Source organism: Arvicola amphibius, chromosome 8, assembly GCF_903992535.2.
Source record: "Arvicola amphibius chromosome 8, mArvAmp1.2, whole genome shotgun sequence".
Classification (NCBI taxonomy): domain Eukaryota; kingdom Metazoa; phylum Chordata; class Mammalia; order Rodentia; family Cricetidae; genus Arvicola; species Arvicola amphibius.
The window spans coordinates 63,799,385-63,822,712 of NC_052054.1; the positions used below are offsets into that span (position 1 = coordinate 63,799,385).

General features: G+C 38.7%; 1 protein-coding gene across 1 annotated transcript; it reads right to left on the bottom strand.

The window, feature by feature from the left end:
• Nucleotides 1–1,354: 1,354 nt before the first annotated feature.
• On the bottom strand, nt 1,355–22,051 carry LOC119821041 (oocyte zinc finger protein XlCOF6-like). Its single transcript, XM_038339857.1, has 4 exons — nt 21,836–22,051; nt 5,816–5,875; nt 5,495–5,621; nt 1,355–4,228 (listed from the first exon to the last, which is right to left on the bottom strand). Exons 2-4 carry the CDS (start codon nt 5,849–5,851, stop codon nt 2,457–2,459), a joined length of 1,935 nt encoding a protein of 644 aa, XP_038195785.1. The 5' UTR covers nt 5,852–5,875; nt 21,836–22,051; the 3' UTR covers nt 1,355–2,456.
• Nucleotides 22,052–23,328: the final 1,277 nt, after the last annotated feature.

Sequence of the window (23,328 nt, forward strand, 5' to 3'; positions counted from 1 at the left end):
AATATAACACCAGCAGCACAAGCACTGAGAGTAAATGGAACCTCTGGAAACTGAGAAGCTTTTGTAAAGCAAGGGACACAGTCAATAATACGAAAAGGCAGCCTATTCAATGGGAAAAGATCTTCATCAACCCCACATCAGACAAAGGACTGATCCCCAAAATATATAAAGAACTCAAGAAATTAGAGATCAAAATTCTAAACAGCCCAATTAAAAATGGGGTACAGACCTAAACAGAGAAGTCTCAACAGAAAAAATCTCAATGGCCAAAGGACACTTAAGGAAATGTTCAACATCCTTAGCCATCAGGGAAATGCAAATCAAAATGATTCTCAGATACCATCTTACACCAGTCAGAATGGCTAAGATCAAAAATACCAATGATAGCTTATGCTGGAGAGAATGTGGAGTAAAGGGAACATTCCTCTATTGCTGGTGGGAATGAAAAGTTGTACAACCACTCTGAAAATCAGTATGGCAGTTTCACAGAAAATTGCTTATCAACCTACCTCAGGACCCAGCAATACCATTCTTGGGCATATACCCAAAAGATGCTCAATCATACTAAAGGACATCTTTTCAACTACGTTCACAGCAGCATTATTTCTAATAACCAGAACCTGGAAACAACCTAGATGCCCCTCAATCAAAGAATGGAAAAAGTAAATGTGGCACATTTACACATTAGCGTACTACCCAGTGGTAAAAAATACTGACATCTTGAAATTTGTATGCAAATGGATGGGGAAAAAAGTCCTGAGTGAGGTAACTCAGACCAAAAAGATGAACACGGTATGTACTCACTCATGAGTGGATACTAGCTGTAAAGCAAAGAATAGTGAGTCTACAATTAATTATCCTAGAGAAGCTGTAACAAGGTGAACCCTAAAAAAAGCCATACATAGATCTACCTGGAAAGGGAAAATAGATGAGATAACTGACAAAATTGGGAGCATGGGTTGGGGGAGAAGGCAAGGTGAAGGGGAGAAGAACTTGAGGGAATGGGATAGTCAAGATGGAGGAGGGACAGAGATGAGAGCAAGGAAAAAGATATTTTGATTGAGGGACCCATTATGGGACTAGCAAGAAACCCAGCACTAGAGAAATTCCCAGGAATCCACAAGGATGACCCCAGCTAAGACCCTAACCATCAGAGGAGAAGGTACCCAAACTGGCCTTGCCCTGTCATCAGATTGATGAATATCTTAAATGTTACCATAGAAGCTTTATTCAGCAACTGATGGAAACAAGAGCAGAGACCCACAGTGGAGCATTGGACTGAGCTCCTAAAGTCCCACTCTTCAGTGGGAGGAGTGAGAATATGAGCAAAGAGGTCAAGACCATGATGGGGACACCCACTGAAATAGGTTAACTGAGCTAATGGGAGCTCACCAACTCCAACTGAACAAGAAAGGAATCAGTATAGGTCCAAACTAGTTCTTCTGAATAACAGTTGTATGGCTTGGGCAGATTGCGGGATCAGGTGCCACTGCCAAGATTTATCCCTACTGCTTGTATTGGCTTTTAGGGAACCTATTCTCTTTGGATAGATACTTTGCTCAGCCTAGATATAGTAGGAAGGGTCTTGAACCTTCCCCCATAACAATGTGCCTTACCCTCTCTGAGGAATAGATTGGGTTGGGAGAGATAAGTAGAGGAATGGGAGGAGGGGAAGGAGTGGGAACTGGGATTGGTATATAAAATGAAAAGATAGTTTGTGTTCTTTAAAAAAAATAAATCAAATAAAAAATAAAAATAAAAGAATTTTCATGATGTCTCTTCAGAGGCATAAAACCCAAACTAAGATAATTAAACTTGTAAGGTTCCTCTCATGAATGAATTCTCTACTGTTTTCTAATGAAAGAGCAAATAGTAAAGGATTTCTCATTTATTACATTCATAAGGTTTCTCTTTAGTATATATTCTCTGATGTGTTAATGTTTTCCCATAAGTTTAACAGTTGCATCTGAGTGTGGTGTCACGGACCAGCATTAAACACTGTTGCTCAGGCTGTGGCTTGGTGGGATTTTTGGTTCTACTGTCATTGGCTCTGCCATAGCTACCATGCATAGTTTTTAATTATATCTCTGTTTTTCTATTTACCAATAAAGACTTGGTGGTCAGATGTTAGGGTGAAAACTTGCTAATTCAGAAAGTCCAAGAAGCAACCAATGAACTTCTTTTTTGGCCAGAGACCCAGGAAGAAAGTGTCTCTTCAACCATCTCTATTCAGAAGATTGCAAACCCCAAGTCACTCCCTACTCTTTCCTGTGCATCTATCAGTCTTCCATACCGCTTCATACTCTCTATAGCTAATTCTTGCCAATTAGTTCCGTGTTCTTACTACTGATCCAAGGCTGGTATTAACACTTGGGTTTCAAAGTGTGACCAAATATTCCAGAACATATTCTAAGAGTTGTACCAACAAAAAAGGATTTCTCACACTTGCCACGATTCTACAGTTTCTGTAATGTATGTAGTCTCTGATGAGTTCTAAGACTGGCTTTGGTGGTAAAGGATTTGTCACATTCACCACATTTGTAAGGTTTCTCTCCTGTGTGTGTTCTCTGATGAATCCTAAGAGATGAGTCCCAGGTAAAGGATTTCTCACATTCACTACACTTGTAAGGTTTCTCTCCTGTGTGGATTCTCTGATGACTTCTAAGATTGTCTTTTGTGTTAAAATATTTGTCGCATTCACTACATTTGTAAGGTTTCTCTCCTGTGTGGATTCTCTGATGAGTTCTAAGATTGCCTCTCCCAGCAAAAGATTTTTCACATCTGCTACATTTGTAAGGTTTTTCTCCTGTATGTATTCTCTGATGAACGCTAAATGCCACTTTTTTGGCAAAGGATTTGTCACATTCAGTACATTTGTAAGGTTTCTCTCCTGTATGTGTTCTCTGATGATTTTTAAATGTCCCTTTCTCAGTAAAGGATCTGTCACATTCACTACATTTGTATGGTTTCTCTCCTGTATGTATTCTCTGATGGTTTCTAAATGCCCCTTTCTCTGTAAAGGATTTGTAACATTCACCACATTTGTAAGGTTTCTCACCTGTATGTATTCTCTGATGAATTCTAAGATTTGAGCCACTTTTAAAGCTTTTGTTACATTCATTACACTGGTAAGGTTTCACACCTGTGTGTCTTTTTAAATGTGATCTAAGATTTGAGGCACTTGTAAAGCTTTTGTCACAATCACTACATTTGTAAGGTTTCTCTCCTGTGTGGATTCTCTGATGAGTTCGAAGATGGTCTTTTGTGGTAAAGGATTTGTTACACTCACTGCATTTGTAAGGTTTCTCTCCTGTATGCGTTCTCTGGTGAGACATAAGATGAACTTTCTGGGGAAAGGATTTCTCACATTCACCACATTTGTAAGGTTTCTCTCCTGTGTGGATTCTCTGATGACTTCTAAGACGGTCTTTTGTGGTAAAGCATTTGTAACATTCACTACATTTGAAAGTCTCTCCTGTATGGATTCTCTGATGTATTCTAAGATAGGAGGCACTCAGAAAGGATTTGTCACATTCAGTACATTTATAAGGTTTCTCTTTAATGTGGATCCTGTAATGTCTTTCAAAGTCTGATGTGTGACAAAAGCACTTACCACATTCTGAACATTTGTGGAGTTTTTCTCTACAGTGGATTTTGTAATGGACTTCGAGTTGTGAAAAATGCAGAAAGGCTTTACTGCATTCTGTACATTTATAGGGTTTTTCTCTAGTATGTGCTCTCTGATGCCTAATGAGAGTTGAGTGAATCTTGAATAATTTTTCACATTTCCAGCATTGGTGTGATTTACTTCCACTATTGGTTTGTTTTAGCTTGAGTTTATGTTTAGAATCAAAATATTTATCATACTTGGTATTTTTGTGCTTTTTCGTTCCTGTGTGAGTTCTTTGATTTTGGCTAATGATGGAACACAGATGGAAGCAGTTTACAGAGTCTTTATATTTGCAAGATTCTTCTCCAGTTTTTCCATTTTTGTGTTTGTTGAGGTTTAAGGTTTCACCAGAGGCATTTCTGTGGTTACTAAATCTGTACTTGTAATTGTCTGCAGTATCACTTGTGTTATGAGCTATACACTGGCAGGGCTCATGAATCACTTTGCAAAGCTCATTACATTTATACGACTTCTCTTGGATATTTTCATGATCATGAATAAAATGCTTTGTGCCTTGATGCAAGACCTTCTCACATTTACCACATATGTGATGGTTCTCTGAAAAATTAGTACAATTGTGAATAATAGCAATTAATGCATGAGTAACAGATTCACCAACTGATGTTTTCTTAGGTTTTCTACAACATATAAACTAGTAACTTTCAGGGACAGAGCTTTTAACAGAGGAATTTTCTACTTCATAATCATTAAATGGATGCTCATAAGAATCCCCAATCTGATTTATATCAAATCACAAGGGCCAATAATGGCCAACTCATTCCTTTTATCCTTTTTTTCAATATTTTTCATTTATTTGACATCCTGACTGTAGTGTCAACTCCTTCCTCTCTTTCTGATTCCTCTCCCTGCCTGCCGTCTATCCCCCCATCAAGGCATTCTCTGTTTCTGTTCTCAAAGAGGCAGGCCTTCCATGGGTGTCAACAAAGCACTGACATATTAAGTGTGGGTAGGGCTTAGCTCCTCCCTTTCTATTAAGGCTGAGCAACACAACCCATTATGAGAAACAACTTCCCAATAGTAAGCCAAAGCGTTAGGTAAATGCCCTGATCCAACTGATAAAAGTCCCAAAAATACAGCAAACTAAACAACTGTCATACATATGTAGAGGATCTACATCAGTCCCATGCATAGCCTTCTCATTCTTATCTAAACGCAGTACCTTGTAGTTCGTAAGACAAACAGGTGTTTGAACAGTAAAGAATTTGAGAAATAAGCTATGTGAAGAATCATATGAAGAATGTCTCACTATTTCTTATGTTTTCGAGACAATCACACAGTACAACTTATGTCAGCTAATTCCAGGTTAGCAAGGAACTCACCAAGTCCTCCCATTTGAGCCTCCAAAGTGCAAATATTAAAAATAATACTGCACCAAACTAAACATAGCAACCACATCTCAAAAATAAACAAAAACAACATTCGCACAAACAACAGATTTTTCTAAAACCTCTTGCATTGTTTATAATCAGAAATAGGAAGAGTTTAAGGCAGTAGCAAAATAAAAACATTCTAATTATTATGAGTTCCGCAATATATTACCTTGCTATTAACAGTCAATATTCTTTGAACTTTGAAACTTTCTTTCTATATTACATAGGAGGGCTAAAAAGACTACAGAGAATATAGGATTGGTTACTATTCTAGAAAATATAGAATAATGTAAATAAAGCACTATTAAAAAGTTATGTCAGTAACCAGAATTTTCCTCATTTCTGGGATTATCTACGTTCAAAGAGTTACATATATACAAATTAGGTAAATGAAAAGGATGAATCAGGAATTCTACAATAAGAGAATTCTTACCCACAAAGAGTAGATTGTTGTAATTCTCTAACATCACATCCATGTACAATGCCTTCTGAGCACAGTCTAGACATTCCCATTCTTCCTGAGAGAGGTCCACAGCCACATCTCTGAAGGATAACAGACCCTGCAATGGAGAATTATCTATTTACCAGGCACTGCTCCACAACTGATATCTTGAGTAAAAGAAACCTAAAGAATTAGAGACAGAGACATGTCTATGATATAGATGAGACATGGCAAATTTTAAAGGTCAAAATTTTTCTAGAAGTACTGTGTTGCTATTCTTTCAGAGACAATATATAGAAGGACTTGACTTACTACATTACAAACATCCATTAGGACTCTCTCCTCCATGAATTTTCTGATGTATTCTAAGACCTGAGTAGCAGAAAAAAAAAGATGTGCCACAATCAATAAATTTGAAAAACTTGTGTCCAGTTTGAAGTTTTCACTCATGGTACTAAAAAACAGAATTAAATCTCAGATCCAGGAGATCCAATGCTCTCAGATGAACCTCATAGGCAGGGGTCATATACAGTACACGTGCACACACACAAACACTCAGGGATATATCTATATAAAATAAAAATTATAATTTAAGTTTAATAAAAGGTATTTTCTAAAATGTTCAGTCTTTATTGTATTTTCAATCTCTGTAAACACAGGGTGACATAATAGTCTTGCAATCACCAAATTTTTACGGAATATAACATACACATTTAAGGTCTCGATACAGGAAAGTACCTTTATGAAGTATGTGTTGATAAGAAACAGAATCCCAGAGCCACATCTCAGATGTTAAAGCTGTAATGATTAAAGGTATGCTTCGACATTATACAACTGCTGACCTTACTTGAATATGGACATTAGATCAATCCTGTTTGAAGCTGGGTTTACCTGACTCTAATCTAAAAGGTTCAGTGGAGATCCTGAGGCCTTGGTATAATGATGCTCCCTTTCTAGAACAAATAGGTAGAAGCCTTCCAAGTGCTGGGATTAAAGGCGTGTGCCACCATCGCCCGGATGGAATGCAAAATTCATGGATGATTTGTCATTTTTTTTCTTGAGAGTAAGAAGTTTAAAATCATTGCACATATCCAATGTTCCAAACACACAGAACCCAAGTTTGTGAAGATATGCTTTGAGAAATATTTACAACCATGAAGTAAATAGAAAAAGCAGACTTATACAACATTAATGTTATTTACATTTTCAAATTCTTGATACAAACAATACAGATAGATAACAATTTCATGAATTCCACACAGTATTTCAGTACAGAATAATGAGAAATATACATGTAAATACATGGCCTATATGACAGTGCATTCAGATGTAGTACAAATATTTTCTATTACCAAAACAAATGTTTTAAATAGAATGAGAAATATTCTAATTCTTCATTAATTTTGAATATATTATTACTCATGTGATTGACTCAGATGAAATTTTAAGCCTCTTAATTTCAACTTTATTCTTCACTTCAGTATTTGAGCTCATTCATCTAACATGACTTAAGCTTAGATAAGTATTTATGATTAAAACTTCATTTTTCAAAAACTGGAATACACAGGGTTATATACTATCATAAGTGTTCACCAGAAATATAAACCTGGAGCCTGAAGACATGGCTCAGAGATAAAGGGCACTTGCTATTCCTGCAGAGAAACCTAATTTAATTCTCTCTAAACAAATGGCAATTAGCTACAGTGTCTGATTTCAGTGCCAAGGGTTTGGTGCTGACCTCTGGGATGGAGGGGCATACTGCACCATGCAGTATATAGAATAATATGCAGATAAACCCTCATATATGTAAATAAAATATTATTTTAAAGCAAGAAATAGAAACATTGATACAGCTTTTCAGAATTTCGCTCTGTGTAATACAAACCTTTAGGGAGAGAAAAAAAAAACACAGGCCAGAGAGGGCCTTCTTTCTCCAAAAGGAAAAGAGAGTAAAGTGTTGTGGGACAATGGTCTTGTACCCTGTAAAGATTTGTCAGTTTTACTGGTTTAATAAAATGCTGATCAGCCAGTAGCGAGGCAGAAAGTATAGGCGGGGTGACCAGAACAAGAGAATTTTGGGAAGAGAAAAGGCTCAGCCTGCAGTCATCACCCCCACACAGAGGAAGCAAGATGAGAATGCCTCATTGATAAAAGGTAACAAGCTATGTGGCTAACACAGATAAGAATTATGAGTTAATGTAAGATGTAAGAATTAGTTAATAAGAAAGCCTGGGCTAATAGGCCAAACAGTTTATAATTAATGTAGGTTTCTATGTGTTTCTTTGGGACTGAATGGCTGTGGGACATTTGTTTATGCTTGAAAACTAATGGCTTATGTGCAGCACTAAGTTAGTATTCTCTGGAAAATTCTTTTTTTGTTGTTTTTTCTGGTTTTTGGTTTTGCTAGATAGGGTTTCTTTGTAGCTTTGGGGCCTGTCCCAGAATTAACTCATATAGACCAGGCTGGACTCGAACTCACAGAGATCCAACTGCCTCTGCCTCCCGAGTGCTGGGATTAAAGTTGTGCACCACCACTATTATATTCCACATAATGCCATACAAAAGTGGGCACAGCAGTGCTTATTATGCCCCTTGTTAATAAGGAAACAAAAGATAAAGAAAAAATAAGAATTTTCTAAAGAGAGCTAACCACTGAGTTTTGAATAGAAGGTGTCCTGAGACAAGTACATTTCAGTTGTCAACATAGTCATCATCACTGTGTGACATAATATTACAAAAAGAGAAAAACCATAATACTGCAACTGTCATCTCCTCACAGACAAAGCAACTTTCTGGCAAGAGCAAACCACATAATACTTCCAGAATCTGTGTTCTCTGGGTGCTAAAATATTTACTATTAGGTTTTAAGAAAACGAGTCTCTTCTAACTCTACTTTCCTATAAATTGCTCAGTGATGTCAGTGATGAAATAAAATGACTATGAACCTTATCATTGCACACAGAAACATGGGCTCTTAAAATCCATGGAGAAGGAAGTGCATAATAAAGGTTATAAAATGAAGAAGGCCATCCACTCAAGCTTCACTGCAGATGATAATTAGAGGCAAGTTTACATAGAAAAATCAGAGGAAAATTAACCATGACAACTCAGAAAATAAGGCACTTTACAAAAGGAATAGATGAATAGGAGAGCTGGGGAGTAACAGATTATTTCCAACATGTAAAACCAGAAAACTACCATTTCTTACCAGACATAAGAAAATTACTACCTCTAATTTTATCCACAAAAATATTAAAAAACAAATCATGAATAAGAGTCCCATGATATGAAAATACAAGTATTAAGAACTATGTCATAGGACTAATACCAAGAGATTGTATGATAAACTCCTAAAGGAACCATGAAGAAATGTAACACAGCAGAACACAGTAAAGGGAAGGTATGTTACAATGACGCCAACGGTACAGTGCATGGGGGGAATATTAATAGCATTAACAGAAAAACTAAAAGAAGAGTAAGACAACATATGCTCTCCAGTCTTAGTGAATCTAGAGGCATAAGAGTCAGTCAGAAAAATTTAAGTAAGGAAAACCAAGAAAAAACAGGTAGGAAAAGTACCAAATTTTTTTTTAAAGATGATGTGATCATGCAAAAACTTTCCAGTGTCACTACGGGAAAATGTTAGATTTACTAAGTGCTTCACATATTATCAAAAAGAACAAAACTAACACACAAAATTACTACTTTCTCTATTTATTAATAATATCAATTAGAAAAGTAATTTAGGACCCTAGCCTGGAAGTGTCAGAGTAAAAGGTAAAGCAGGGGAGGCCCCAGTGCCAGCCTGGAACGTCAGAGATAGAGGGAGCACAGCTCCTGTCCAGGCCCAGAACCGACAGAAAGAGAGAGAGAGAGAAAGAGAGAAAGAGAGAGAGGGAAGGAAGGAGAGGGAGAGGGATGACAGTCCCAGCTTCAATCCCAAAGCATCAGAGAGAGAGTGCAGGGCGGCTGTAGAGGTTTAGAAGCAGACAGCAATGGCTTTCAGACCTGCCTGTACCAAAAGGAGTGATCACATAACTCCATCTGCATCTGGAGGAGGCACCACCTGAGCCTCATGCCTACCTGCCCAGTGAGGAGCAAGGAGTGATCACCTGAGGCTCTGCCCTGCCTGCTCCTTAAAAAATGATCAATGGAGCCACAACCTCCAAATGCACCAATTGGAGAAAGAGGGACCCCTTGAAGGACAGGCTCCAACTGTTCTGATTAGAGAAAAACAGTGCAAGAATACACTCAACAACATAAAGAGCAATACAGCACAACCAGAAACCAGTGGTTCTATAATAGTAAGACCTGAACATTCCAACGCTGATGAAGCAAAAGAAAATAACATTAAAAATAACTTTATGAAGAAAAGCCCTAAAAGAAGAAGTGAAAATTCCCTTAAAGAAATGGAGGAAAAGACAAACAAAAAATTAGATGAAAACAACAAACCCCTTAATAAAAACCAAGAAAAAACAATCAAACAAGTGAAGAAAAGGGTTCAAGATTTAAAAACTGAAATAGAGGCAATAAAACACAAATTGAGGGAATTCTGGAAATGGAAAAGCTGAGTAAATGATCAGGAACCACAGATACAAACATTAAACAACAGAATACAAAAGATAGAAGACAGAATCTCAGGTGTTGAAGATATGAAAGAGGAAACAGATACATTGGTCAAAGAAAATGGTAAATCCAACAAATTCTTAACAAAAAATATGCAGGAAATCTGGGACACCATGAAAAAACTGTACCTAAGAATAATAGGGAGAGGGGCTGGAGAGATGGCTCAGAGGTTAAGAGCACTAGCTGCTCTTCCAGAGGTTCTGAGTTCAATTCCCAGCAACCACATGGTGGCTCACAACCATCTGTACTGAGATCTGGCGCCCTCCTCTGGTGTGTGGCATACATCGAGGCAGAATGTTGTATACATAATAAATAAATAAATCTTAAGAAAAAGAATAATAGGGAGAGAAGAAGTCCAGCTCAGAAAATATATTCAACAGAATCATAGACGAAAACTTTCCCAGCCTAAAGAAGAACATGCCTATGAAAGTACAAGAAGCTTAAAGAACACCAAATAGACTAGACCAAAAAGAAATGTCCTCTTGCCACATAATAATCAAAACACTAAGCACAGAGAATAAACAAAGAATATTAAGAGCTGCAAAAGCCTATGTAACATATAAAGGCAGACCTATCAGAATTACACCCGACTTCTCGATGGAATCTCTGGAAGTCAGAAGGTCCTGGACAGGCATTATGCAGAAACTAAGATATCATGGATGCAAGCCCAGACTACTATACCTAGCAAAGCTTTTAATCACCACAGATGAAGATAAAAAGATATTTCAAGACAAAACCAGATTTAAATAATACCTATCCACAAATCCAGCCCTAAAGAATGTACTAAAAGGAAAACTCCAACCCAGGGAAGTTAGTTGCACCCACAAAAACAAAGGCAACAGATCATCCCACACTAGCAAATTCCAAAGAAGGGAAACACAGACATAATGTCACCAAAACAACAAAAAACAAAAACATCAGGAATTAGCAATCACTGGTCATTAATGTCCATTAATATCAATGGACTCCATTCACCTAAAAAAAAGACACAGGTGCCGGGCGGTGGTGGCACACACCTTTAATCCCAGCACTTGGGAGGCAGAGGCAGACGGATCTCTGTGAGTTCGAGGCCAGCCTGGTCTACAAGAGCTAGTTCCAGGAGAGGCTCCAAAGCCACAGAGAAACTCTGTCTCGAAAAACAAAACAAAACAAAACAAAAAAAAAAGACACAGGTGGCACAACCCTCAACATTATACAGTAATTGCTCGGTCATCTTTTCACAAGCAACTTATCAGAATCAAGGGATCTGATAAATGCTAAACCAAAAACCAAGGCCTTTTGGCATTATTGCTTTGTGAATAAAATGGCTGTTCCTTGCTGTAGATTTTTTGCAGTAGCTAACTCCCTTTCTGTTACATATTTGGGAATTCATTCCCTAGTTCAGAACAGTTTCCCACTGTCAGGCCTTGTTCCTCTCTCCAAGGTAAATGCAGAGATCTGCCTTCCTGTGAGTCAGTGCTTAGGGTCTAGGCATAGAGCATCCCATTAAAGATATTCACAGATACCCAAGGACATAGAATTACTACCTGCCCAAGCTGCTATTCTGGTTTTACCCCACTTAAAAGATTATTAACTCCTTATGCTCACCTTCATCTCGGTTTACTGATGACTTTAGTTCAGGAAGTTTACTGCTTGTGTTTTACTCTCAAGGACAGCAGAATTAACTGTAACCTAGAAAAAGACCCACAATGCCCACAATCAGAATGGCTGATAACTGCATAGCCTGAAACCGATAATTTAGAGGCCTGGGTCTCTTCTTTCCTTAGAGAGGTAAGTCTAACTCCAGACTTAAGCCGGTAGAAACTACGCCATCTAGTGAATGTGCTATCTGATCAAGAGCCATCAGATTCTCCATGACTGCTTAGGTAGGTTGCTTGGTTACTTGATTCTATGCATTCTGGGAGAGAGAAAAAAGTGGCACACTAGAAATAAATTTTTTAGCCCTTTACTAACCCCCTAAAAATGTAGCATAGCACACTAACCTTCACCTCTAGAATTGCCTGATGGCTTAATTCCTTTCTTAACTAACTTTTTCCATTAAGAAGTTAATTGGATGTGTACTAGCCACTCTCATGGATCTGTGGGGGTGGGGGTGCATATGTAAAAATCCTTATCTGATTTTCTATGGGGCAAAAGAATTCTGACCCTGAAACACGCTAGGGCTGAAAAATTCCTAGTTTTAGGGTATATATGACTGGGAATATTTGTAATGGGTAGAACAAGGAAGAACAAGAAGGAAATATGAGAAATGATGGATTGATTAGAGAAGAATAAGGAAACATAGACAGACAATTCCCATGGTGAGTAGACGTCTTTGACATCAGATTTTTAGCCCCTTTACCTCATCCTGGTGTCTTTAATTCAACCCTGTAACAAAAGCCAACAGATTGGATACGAAAACAGAATCCATCCTTCTGCTGCATACAAGAAAAACACCTTAAATTTAAAGACAGGCATTACCTTAAAGGATTGGGAAAAAGTTTTCCAATCAAATGGACTTAAGAAACAAGGTGGTATAGCTATACTAATATCTCACAAAACACACTTCAAACTAAAAGTAATCAAAAGAAATGAAGACGGCCATTTCAAAATTCATAGCTTGAAATATCCATCAAGATGAAGTCTCAATTCTGATTATCTATGCCACAAATACAAAAGCACCAACATCTGTAAAAGAAACACTACTAAAGCTTAAATCACACATCAAACCTCACACACTAATAGCAGAAGAAGTCAACACCCCACTCTCACCAATGGACAGGTCTGCCAGGCAAAAGCTTCACAGATAAATAAGAGAACTGACAGATGTCACGATTCAAATGGATTTAACAGATGTCTATAGAACACTGCACCCAAAGCACAAAAGATTATAACTTCAAGGCACTTCATGAAACCTTCTCTAAAATGGATCATGCCGGGCGGTGGTAGCGCACGCCTTTAATCCCAGCACTCGGGAGGCAGAGGCAGACGGATCTCTATGAGTTCGAGGCCAGCCTGGTCTACAAGAGCTAGTTCCAGGACAGGCTCCAAAGCCACAGAGAAACTCTGTCTTGAAAAACCAAAATAATAATAATAAATAATAATAATAATAATAATAAAATGGATCATATACTCCGTAACAAAGCAAACCTCAACAGATTAAAAGATGGTAAGATTGCCTTTTTTTAAACAATTTTTATTTATTTATTATGTATACAATATTCTGTCTGTGTGTATGCCTGAAGGCCAGAAGAGGGCGCCAGACCTCTTTACAGATGGTTGGGAGCCACCATGTGTTTGCTGGGAATTGAACTCAGGACCTTTGGAAGAGCACGCAATGCTCTTAACCACTGAGCCATCTCTCCAGCCCCCTAAGATTGCCATTTTTATCATGTTGATCTGACCTATCCAAGATTGTGGGAGATCTTTCCATTTTCTGATATCTTCAAGTTCTTTCTTTAGAGACAGAGAAATCCTTTCTTGAAGAAAGCAAGCAAGCAAGCAAGCAAGCAAGCAAGCAAGCAAGAAAGAAAGAAAGAAAGAAAGGAAGAAAGAAAAAGAGAAGAAAAAGGGTGATTTCCTAAAGACAAGTGAAGAATTCAAACTTCTCTTTCATAAAACAAGGCCAGGCATAACTAACTACTAAAACTGATGCAGTCAGTTTCCACTAACAGTGCCTGAGGACTGGATTGTTTCAGCACTGAATTCTTTGAAAGGACACTAGCCCACTGGAACATGTGCCTCTGGCAGGCCCTGCCCTCTCTCCCATTAGATTACATCCCCAGATTTAGCCAACAAGGCTTATTCCCTTATTTGACCACTTCATTCTCATAAGGTTTATCCCAAGGTCCAGCTATAGAAGAATTGAAGTCTATCAATCAGAAGCCCCCTTTTGTACAACTATTTAATATGTCAAATTAATAACCTCTTCCCAACATAGAGTTTCCCCCTTTACCTTTATGAACTGACATTTGCCTATGTGTCACCACTCTGTCCCCTCTAGAACACTTCAGAGGCAGTGTTCTGTCCCTCTAGGACAAATATACCTGCCCCCTTTCCTTTGTTCCCTTCCCCTTTTCCCTCATCTGCTGTCTCCTTTACCAAAGCATCTTAGCCCATTCTAACACAGTTTTTCCTTTTTTCTCTTTTTAAGAATTCTACCCGTTCTGTATCAGGCTTACAAGGAAGCCAGCTGACAATTTAACAAAAGCCAAAGCCCTCCTCATGATACATCAATATCATGCTAAAAGTAAGATCGAGTCAGGCCATCAATCCAAGAGCAGAAAGCCTTTGGGTACCTTTGGTTCTATCCACCCCAATGCACAGACATCCAGCCCTGTGCAATGCTCACTGATGCCCACACCTGGGCTGCCTGGCTAGTACACTTGCAAGGCCTTGTCCTAGAAAGCATTATTCATGCAGTCTTAGGTGCACATTGCTATCAGAGGCAATCCAAAATCCACTGAGCGCAGTCCTCACCCAGGAGGTCCTGGTATACTGAGTGGGAGGGGGGTTGCATGGGCAACAGAGGTTTTTTTTTTTCTTTTTGAATCAGGTGACTCTAATTTTCACTAAAGACTGAAAACCACTGTTTTGGAAGCTGCCTTAAAACTGCCCACTCAACCAGCAAACATGCAAGGCACAGGCTGCCAACCTCAGCATTTGTAGCCATTGTCATGCTCCTTAGGCATCTTGTAAACAAAGACTCAATTTCACATTAGTGGAAATCAATGGCTGCTCTTCTAATGAAAGCTGGTGTCAGCAGTATTTGGAGGGAACCTAATTCTTCCCATTCACAGGGCTGGCAGGATGGCAGCTGGCATGCACTTGCCAATTATTAAATTCGTTTTAATTGAATCAAATTAGTTTTAATTTGACTGGAGCTTTTGCATCGACTATGTGTCCTGTTTAGAAAAGTTTCTCTGAGTTGATTGAAGAGATGATAACTTTCACATTTCTTAGGTCAGATTGTTAGAAATGCATTCTCTACCCACAAATGTGAGGGAATAAATGTGGCTCCACTGCACTTTCAATTTGCCTCCAGAAGCACAAACACTCTCTGATAATGACTCAGCACTGACGTGATCTAGAAAGGCTTTGCTATGAAAAGCCAGTAGGCTCTGTCTCTCTCTGGCTCCTGGGTGAAAAGGAGTATTGGGGCCTTTTTCTCTGGAATGGCTTTTTCTCTTTTGTTCGAGCTGAAGAGATGCTTGGGTTCCCAGCATACCCATGGTCCTAGCCATGAAAATCATGACACCTGTTCACAAAGTGGACTTGAAAATGAAACCCCTTTATTCACAAGCCTGGCTCTTGTTCTCACCCGTGCCTCATGCAAGCTGCTTGCCCACTTAGTGCTACATGCAGAGATCATAGAAAAGATGAAATCTACATGTGCTGTTTGACAATAAAGATATTCATGATCTGTCAAAAAAAAACAAAAAAAAAAAACTGAAGCTGGGCAGTGGTGGCACACGCCTTTAATCCCAGAACACAGAAGGCAGAGGCAGGCAGATCTCTGAGTACAAGGCCAGCCTGGTGTACAGAATGAGTACCAGGACAGCCAGAACTGTTGCATAGAGAAACCCTCTCTCAAAAAACAAAACAAAACAACAAAAATATTCCACCTACGAAGTCATTTGCTGCTGTTTTTCTGCCAGAGACAGAAAGTAGTCATTTTAACTTTTCTTTCCTGCTCAATAAAATTTCTCTCTGTAAAAACAGGTATTTGGATATGCTTTGTGCCTAATTCCGGGTCTGGGAGGGGAGCCCCCAGGGTGCGGGGGTTCCCTTCTTTCTCTAATTCCTTTACAAATTCCTACACTAAACCTCAAAAAAGAATATTGTCAAAAACTGAAAGAAAAGGAATGCTAGACCATCATCACACAAAGCTGACTTTACCTTGATACAAAAATCTGCCTCAAAACATACATGAAATACAAGGAGACTAATGCAATAAAAATGTGGATAACTAGGAATAACAGAATGATGAGTAACTGTGCACACGCTCTAGAATGCTCCGGGTGCAAGCGGTGGACCAGGGGAGTTAAAAAGCATGGATAAAGTTAAACTCCAGGAACTTTGTAATAGCCAAAATACCAAAGAAAATGGATAACAAAGTTACTCTACCAGAACACTACTCTTTAAATATCTCACCAACTACAATAAGAGTGAAAGATCAGGATATGCCTCAGCTCATGTAAATGAAAATTTAGTGACAGCACAGCAGAATTTTGAGAGCCAGGTTAAATAAAAAGTTGTGGTGAATTTACAATATTTAAAACTTGAAGCACAGGGGCTCATGGTCAGCATCAGAATGGCAAGGAAAAATGGGCACAGCAATGCATGAGTTTTCATGGGAAAATACCAGGAAAACATACAGGCTGAGAAATGTCAACGCTATCGGCAACCAATCAAAAATTCCTGCTCCAGTAAAAGATACTGTGTTTCAAAATTAGCAGTATTAAATCAAGAACCTGAATTGTTTCCCAATACAAACACGGTAGCATTCATAGTGTCAAAAACTGTTATGCAAGCTGGGGAAGGGGGCAGAGTTATTAAAGGCCAATCAGATTCGGATGCTGTGTGCTATAATCCCAACCTGCCAGGTGAAACAAGCCCATTGGTGTGATAGTAGCATGACTATTTTATGGGTAACAGGTCTTCTGGTTTGATCTGAAGCAGATTCACAGAAGGAAATACATGAATGGCCAAAAGCCTGTGATGGTGAAGGTCAAAGGCTCTAATACAGAATTCACTACTGACATCCTGTTACATGTACAAATATTCAATCTGCCTTTTACTGATTCTGATCACACCACAGCTTGTGCTTTCGGCAAGGGTCTGAGAAACTGTTTTCAATGGACAGTAATTATTTCAGAGAATTATACCTCATCAAAAACTGAGAAGAACTGAATGCTAACTGCACAGGCTATGATGGGAATTATATATCCCCCCATCTAAATTGCAGGGAACATTACAGAAGAGGAGATAAAAGATTTAAGAGCTGGAGAATAGAAGGTGACATATGAAAAACTATTTTGCCATATGACATGACAATTAGAATTACCAACACATCATAGCCTGGTACAGAGCCTAAACCTGCCCCAAATCATACATGAAATATGAGAAGGACAACAGGGAAGAAAACACATCTACCCATGGATAAGACAGGGCATGACCAAAGGGTAAGAATGAGCAAATTAAAATGTGCATTCATTAAATATCAATATTTTATTATCAAAATTGAACAAAATTTATAGAAATAAAACTTAAGAGGAGATATCAATGTCTATTTGGAGGTAGAACTTTTGTTTATGTACTCAACCAACCAATTAGACAAGATTTATTCTATCTTTTGCTTCTATTATTTAATTCAAACAGCAGTAAACAATCAAAACAATAGTTAAAAAAGAAAAAAAAACAAGCACAAGAGAGATCATTGAAATAGAAACCTGAATTCACTGAAGGAATAGAGGATAACACTGGAAGAAGGGAAAAATAGGCATGCACATAGAACAGAATGCATTCTTATGGAAAGGACAGTGTTACAAAATTCATATAATTAGCTCAAAATCTGTGACAATCAAGTTACTCATGATTTACTTCACAGGTACAGAAAGGAAACCAATACAAATTTACATTACTTACAAATAACAAAGACCCTAAGAGCCAGAGCAAGCCCGGACAAAGAGAGTAAAACTTGAGTCATCCCAGCTGTGATTTCAGTTGATACTGTAGAACCAGAGGAACAACAGCACCATGGCAGGGACAGAAGAGTAGACACCTAAAGCACTATGAGCAGCAGATCCAGAACCAACCCAACATGGGTGACCAACTGAAAATACCAAAACCTTATCATACAGATGACAGCCTTATCAACCTGTGTTGAAGGGAAAGGTCCATATCCACATATAAAAGAATGAAAATAGGTGAAAATCAATGAATTGGTGAAATTTGACTGTGTGAAATTGAAAAAATGTATACCCGAAAGTATAAAGAAACAGCATATTAAATGGTGAAATTTATTAGCAAAAATTTTATAGTACAATACATATATGCCCAGATTTTACCAAGAAGTTAAAAAAAAGCAAACTAAATATTTTAATCAAGAAATAAACCAAAAAAAGTGACAATGCAAAAAAGCTGTAGCATAGCCTAAATGTAAACAGCACATATTCACACATTTACTGATGAAGAAAATGTTCCTCTTGTGTACACTGACAATTCTCTGCCCAGTCAGTATCTACACTCAGGGTGTTAAACAGCAAACACTGGAGAAAAGGCAGAAGGAAGAACACAGATACTGTGTTCTTCAGTGGGAATCCAACTCACTGCAACAGCAAAAAAGTCAGTGTGCAGTTTTAACAATAAAAAGATAAAACCTAGGGCTAGAGAGATGGCTCAGAGGTTAAGAGCACTGATAGTTCTTCCAGAGGTCCTGAGTTCAATTCCCAGCAACCACATGGTAGCTCATAACCATCTGTAATGAAATCTGGTGCCCTCTTCTGGCCTGCAGACATACATGCAAATAAAATAATCCCAGCACTCGGGAGGCAGAGGCAGGCGGATCTCTGTGAGTTTGAGGCCAGCCTGGTCTACAAGAGCTAGGTCCAGGACAGGCTCTAAAAAAAGCTGCAGAGAAACTCTGTCTCGAAAAACCAAAAAAAAAAAAAAAAAAAAAAAAAAAAAAAAAAAAAAAAAAAAGATAAAACCTAGTGAAGATACTACTCAAATTTTAAAAGAATTAAATAAATTGATAAATTGCAAACTATCAATGAAATAGAAAGAGGAAAAGAAATATAATACAAAAGAAAATCACAAAATAATGTTTATAATTTTCTTCAGTGATTTCTTGAAATGTATATGGATAATATGCACCAAACCAAACATGAAACCAGGATAATACTAAAACCAAAATATATACTAGCCCTAAGTGATCCTAAAATCAAAATATATACTTCCTATGAAAGTATTTACTTCAAACATAATCATACTTAGTGCTAAGAATGAAGAAACTTTTTTTTTAAAGAATGAAGAAACTTTATAAAGATTTCCTGTGACGAGGGTTGGTCATGATTATAGTAGGTAACAGGAAAAGACGAATCTATATGTGTAAAAAACACAGAATATTAATAAATGATCAAAGGGTCCATTTCCAGAAAGGTATGTGATCAATATGAATGTATTTTACAAGTTTCCAATTACATGAAGCAATCAATGACTGACGTGTAGGAAGCAAATACACAATGATACAGGAAGCTTCAATATCTACCACTGAGCAAGATGACCATAAACAGAAAACCAATAATGCCTAGCAGCCCGGCAGAGAATCATCCACTAAACATCAGAAGGTTCCCAGTTTTCTCAAACTTCAATGAGCATCCTCCAGTTTGGTTATTTCTTAAAAATAGAGCAACTCTTCGAACCTAGTAGAGATCAATGTTTAAAAAGTGTCTTCTCCAAAAACCCAGAATACTGACATCAACATTAGAAAGAGCAGAGAATACAAAAGAGGCATGTGAACACTGACTCACTGAATGCATGCTCTCTTTCATTCAAACGTGAAGAAATATAAAACGATGTTTATGTTCTGTAAATATTCTCAATAATTTATACCAAGATCTTACAGGCAGTTTTTCTATAAATGCAGAAAGTCAGAAATTCCTAAGATTTATAAAATTGTGAGAAACCAAAAAACTGTAAAGACAAAGCCAGAAGGATCAAACCCAGAGGTAATTTCAAAATATATAAAACTTGTAGCAATGTAAACCATGGTGTATTGAAGGCAGACAATGGAATATCAAAGGGAGGACAATGTAAATGGAGCTTAAACACTCAGCAGAGATATTAAACAAACTTTATCAAAATTTTGCTGGTATTATTTTAGAAAATAGAACAATTAACCTAAAAGAACCTGAAGGAACTCTAAGATGCTCAAAAAACTCTGTGTACAGGATCAGCCAAGAGGCTTAAATAGTCCCAACTAAATAGCATGATGTTAAAATTATAGTAATGAGGGGCTAGAGAAATGGCTCAGAGGTTACGAACACTAGTTGTTCTTTCAGAGGTCCTGAGTTCGATTCCCAGAAAACGCATAGTGGCTCACAACCATCCATAATGACATCTGGTACCCTCTTCTGGTGTGCAGACACACATGCAGGTAGACCGCTGTATAAATAATAAATAAATAAATCTTTTAAAAAATTATAGTAATGAAACCACTTAATAGTGATATAAAAACACAACCAGAGATGGAAATTAAAGAGGGACATCATTCCCATGCAGTCAAATAAAATTATATTTACCTCTGAGTATTAATTTTTTACATACATAGTCTTCAAACACATACCAATAGGACAATCCTGAGATTATTCTCTGTGGAATTCTTTAGAATCATTTAGAATTAATCAGAATGTGGCAAAAGCAATTTCATCTCCTATTTTTCTGTCACTTGAGCCCTTCCCAGTCTCTTTAAGCCTTCCTCAATCACTGTAACAAACCTGGATCCTTTGCTATTGTCTCCTCTCTTCACTATCCAGGGCTCTTTGTTCTGATTCCCAGATGAGCAGAACTCACTGAGCAATGTGAGACTGCACAGGAGAAAGAGATTCTTCAGAGAACACCTGGAACTTTTTAAGGAACAAAAAGTAAAGATGCTAACACCTGACAAAAGGAAAACGATCAAGGTAAGAGAAAATATTAAGAAAAATGTCTCTAGCCAGGCCGTGATGGCATACGCCTTTAATCCCAGCACTCGGGAGGCAGAGGCAGAGAGATCACTGTGAATTCAAGGCCAACGTGGTCTACAAGAGCAAGTTCCAGGAAAGGCTCCAAAGCTAAAGAGAAACTCTGTCTTGAAAAAACAACCAACCAACCAAAAAAAAAGAGAAAGAAAATGTCTCTTTTTCCTTGGATTTCAGTTTACTGAGATGCGAGACTCATTCACACACAGCTCACACACAGCCAGAGTAGTTTTTCCCAGGAACCCAGAGCAGAAGCAAGGGAGACTGCAAGAAAACTATTTTTTCCCTCAGAATCCCAACTGCTGCAGTTCTTTAACAGGAGATCTCAGCTTAAAGCCCCGTGAGCAGGGTCTAGGCATCCCCACTCCTACAAGAAGTTCACATTGTTGACATTGTTGATCACGTGTACATAGGCAGAGTGCTTTTCCTCAACAAAAGAGACATGTTTCTGATACAGGTGAGTGATCATAAATACTTAAAAGATGTTTTATAATTTTGTTAAAGGTGCATTTGCTAACTATAAAATAGTGTGGCCTGATATACTCTCGCAGCATGCATGTTGGGCTTGCCTGGTCCTTAGGTGTAACATAAGAACACGGCATACCAAGACACAAACAACATAATACTGAAAGCAGAGTCTACAAGGCTAAAGAAGTGGAAAATCGGGTATCATTGGCGGTAGGCCGGGATAGCAGCTAAGAGAACACGCTGAGGGAGGACGATGAGCAATAGATCCAAGGCGGACAGAGACCAGGAAAGAGAGCCTGCGAGGAGCAAGAGCGAGAACTGTGACGGACGGATGAACAAGTTTAAGGGGTGCACGTGGCGCATAAGAAAGCACCTGGCTGCAGGTGAAGAAGCGAGCTGCCGCCGCCTCCGCCAGAGCCACGGGCAGGACTGCAGGAGCTGACAGAGTCCTGAGCAGCTTCAGCGAGCACAGCCCCAACCCTTCCCTCCTGGGTCCCAGCCCCGCAGCTCCTCTGACCTGGGAGGTTCCAGGGCCGCCGGGCTGCGGTTACCCCACTGAGCTGCAGACTGACTTTCCCAGGCCACCCGGCGTAAAGGCTGCGAATCGGGGGAGTTTTCAGGTCCCCGAACACACAGCGGGATCTTCCTCACCCACTTCCAGACGACGCGGTTCCCCGTGTCCAAAAGGGACTATCGGGATTTCCTGTCACTTCAGCCTGGTTCTTCAGAGCCATTCTTCCTGGCCCCGCCCACTACACCCACTTCCGGCTACGTATTCCCTCTTAACCCGCCTACCTAGGGCTCTTTTTCCTTTTTTAACAGCGTTTCTCTAGCCTTGGCTGTCCTGGAGTTCCAGCACTGTAGACCAGGCTGGCCTCAAACTCACAGAGATCCGCCTGCCTCTGCCTCCCAAATACTGGAATTAAACGCGTCTGTCACCACCGCCAGCCTAGTCTAAAAGAGCTAGTTCCAGGACAGGCTCTATAGCTATAGAGAGACTTGGTTTCGAAAACAAATAAAAAAACTAATTGGAGTTTTTCTCAACTTTGGAGGAAATAAACTTTTTTGTCTTCTAAACAAAGTTTACATTAATAAGTACTCTTTAAGCTGATTTGTATGTCCAAAATAATTACTAAGCAAAGCTCGATTGCATGAAACCATTCCTGAACATCCGTGAGCTGATTGTGGACACCCCATTTCAGACCTGGAATTTTAGTCATGTCCTGTTTCTTATGTGTAAAATGTGAGCCAAAACCATAGCATTTGTATAAGGAGAGGCTGAGAAGTTGAGATATGGAAATTGTGGGTCATGATTGGGTTAGAACATCAGCCCTGCCTGATAATCAGGCAAGGATTCAGCTAGAATTACAACTACAGAATAGGATGTGGGACTTAGGGAAAGGCATTCCATACAGTGTAAGGAAAAGCTGTCTTTTATGGTCATTTGTGAGTTTTTTTCTAATAAATTATTACATTTTTACATAAATAAATGTTTCCCAGACATTGACTCATAATGGTCAAACCATGCTCTTAGTGTTCATTCACTGATACAGCTCAGTTTGGAGAATGTATGTCACTTATAGAATTCCGTAGCACACTTTCATTCTGTCCTCTGAAGCTTCCAAACCAGTCCAGTCTGTCTCGCTGTATGCCATATCAACGAAGCCATCTGATTTGGGAGTTAACACCCTGGAGCAGGAAGTCCACCAAAATTTTATTTTTAGCTGATTTTTAGCCCAGTAACTGCACAATTCATCATTGTATCTGCTTTTCCAATGCTGTCTTGTTTTTACTGCTAAAGCTTTTAGTGCATCATCCCAGAGTTTCTTTATTATTCAGGTTTGTCTTGGCTATCCTGGTTTGTGTGTGTGCATGTGTGTGTGCGTGTGTGTGGTGTGTGTGTGTGTGTGCGTGTGTGTATTTTCATATAAAACTGAAAATTGTCCCTTTTTGATCCATGAAGATGCCTGGCAGTGGTGGTGCATGCCTTTAATCACATTGCTCTGGAAG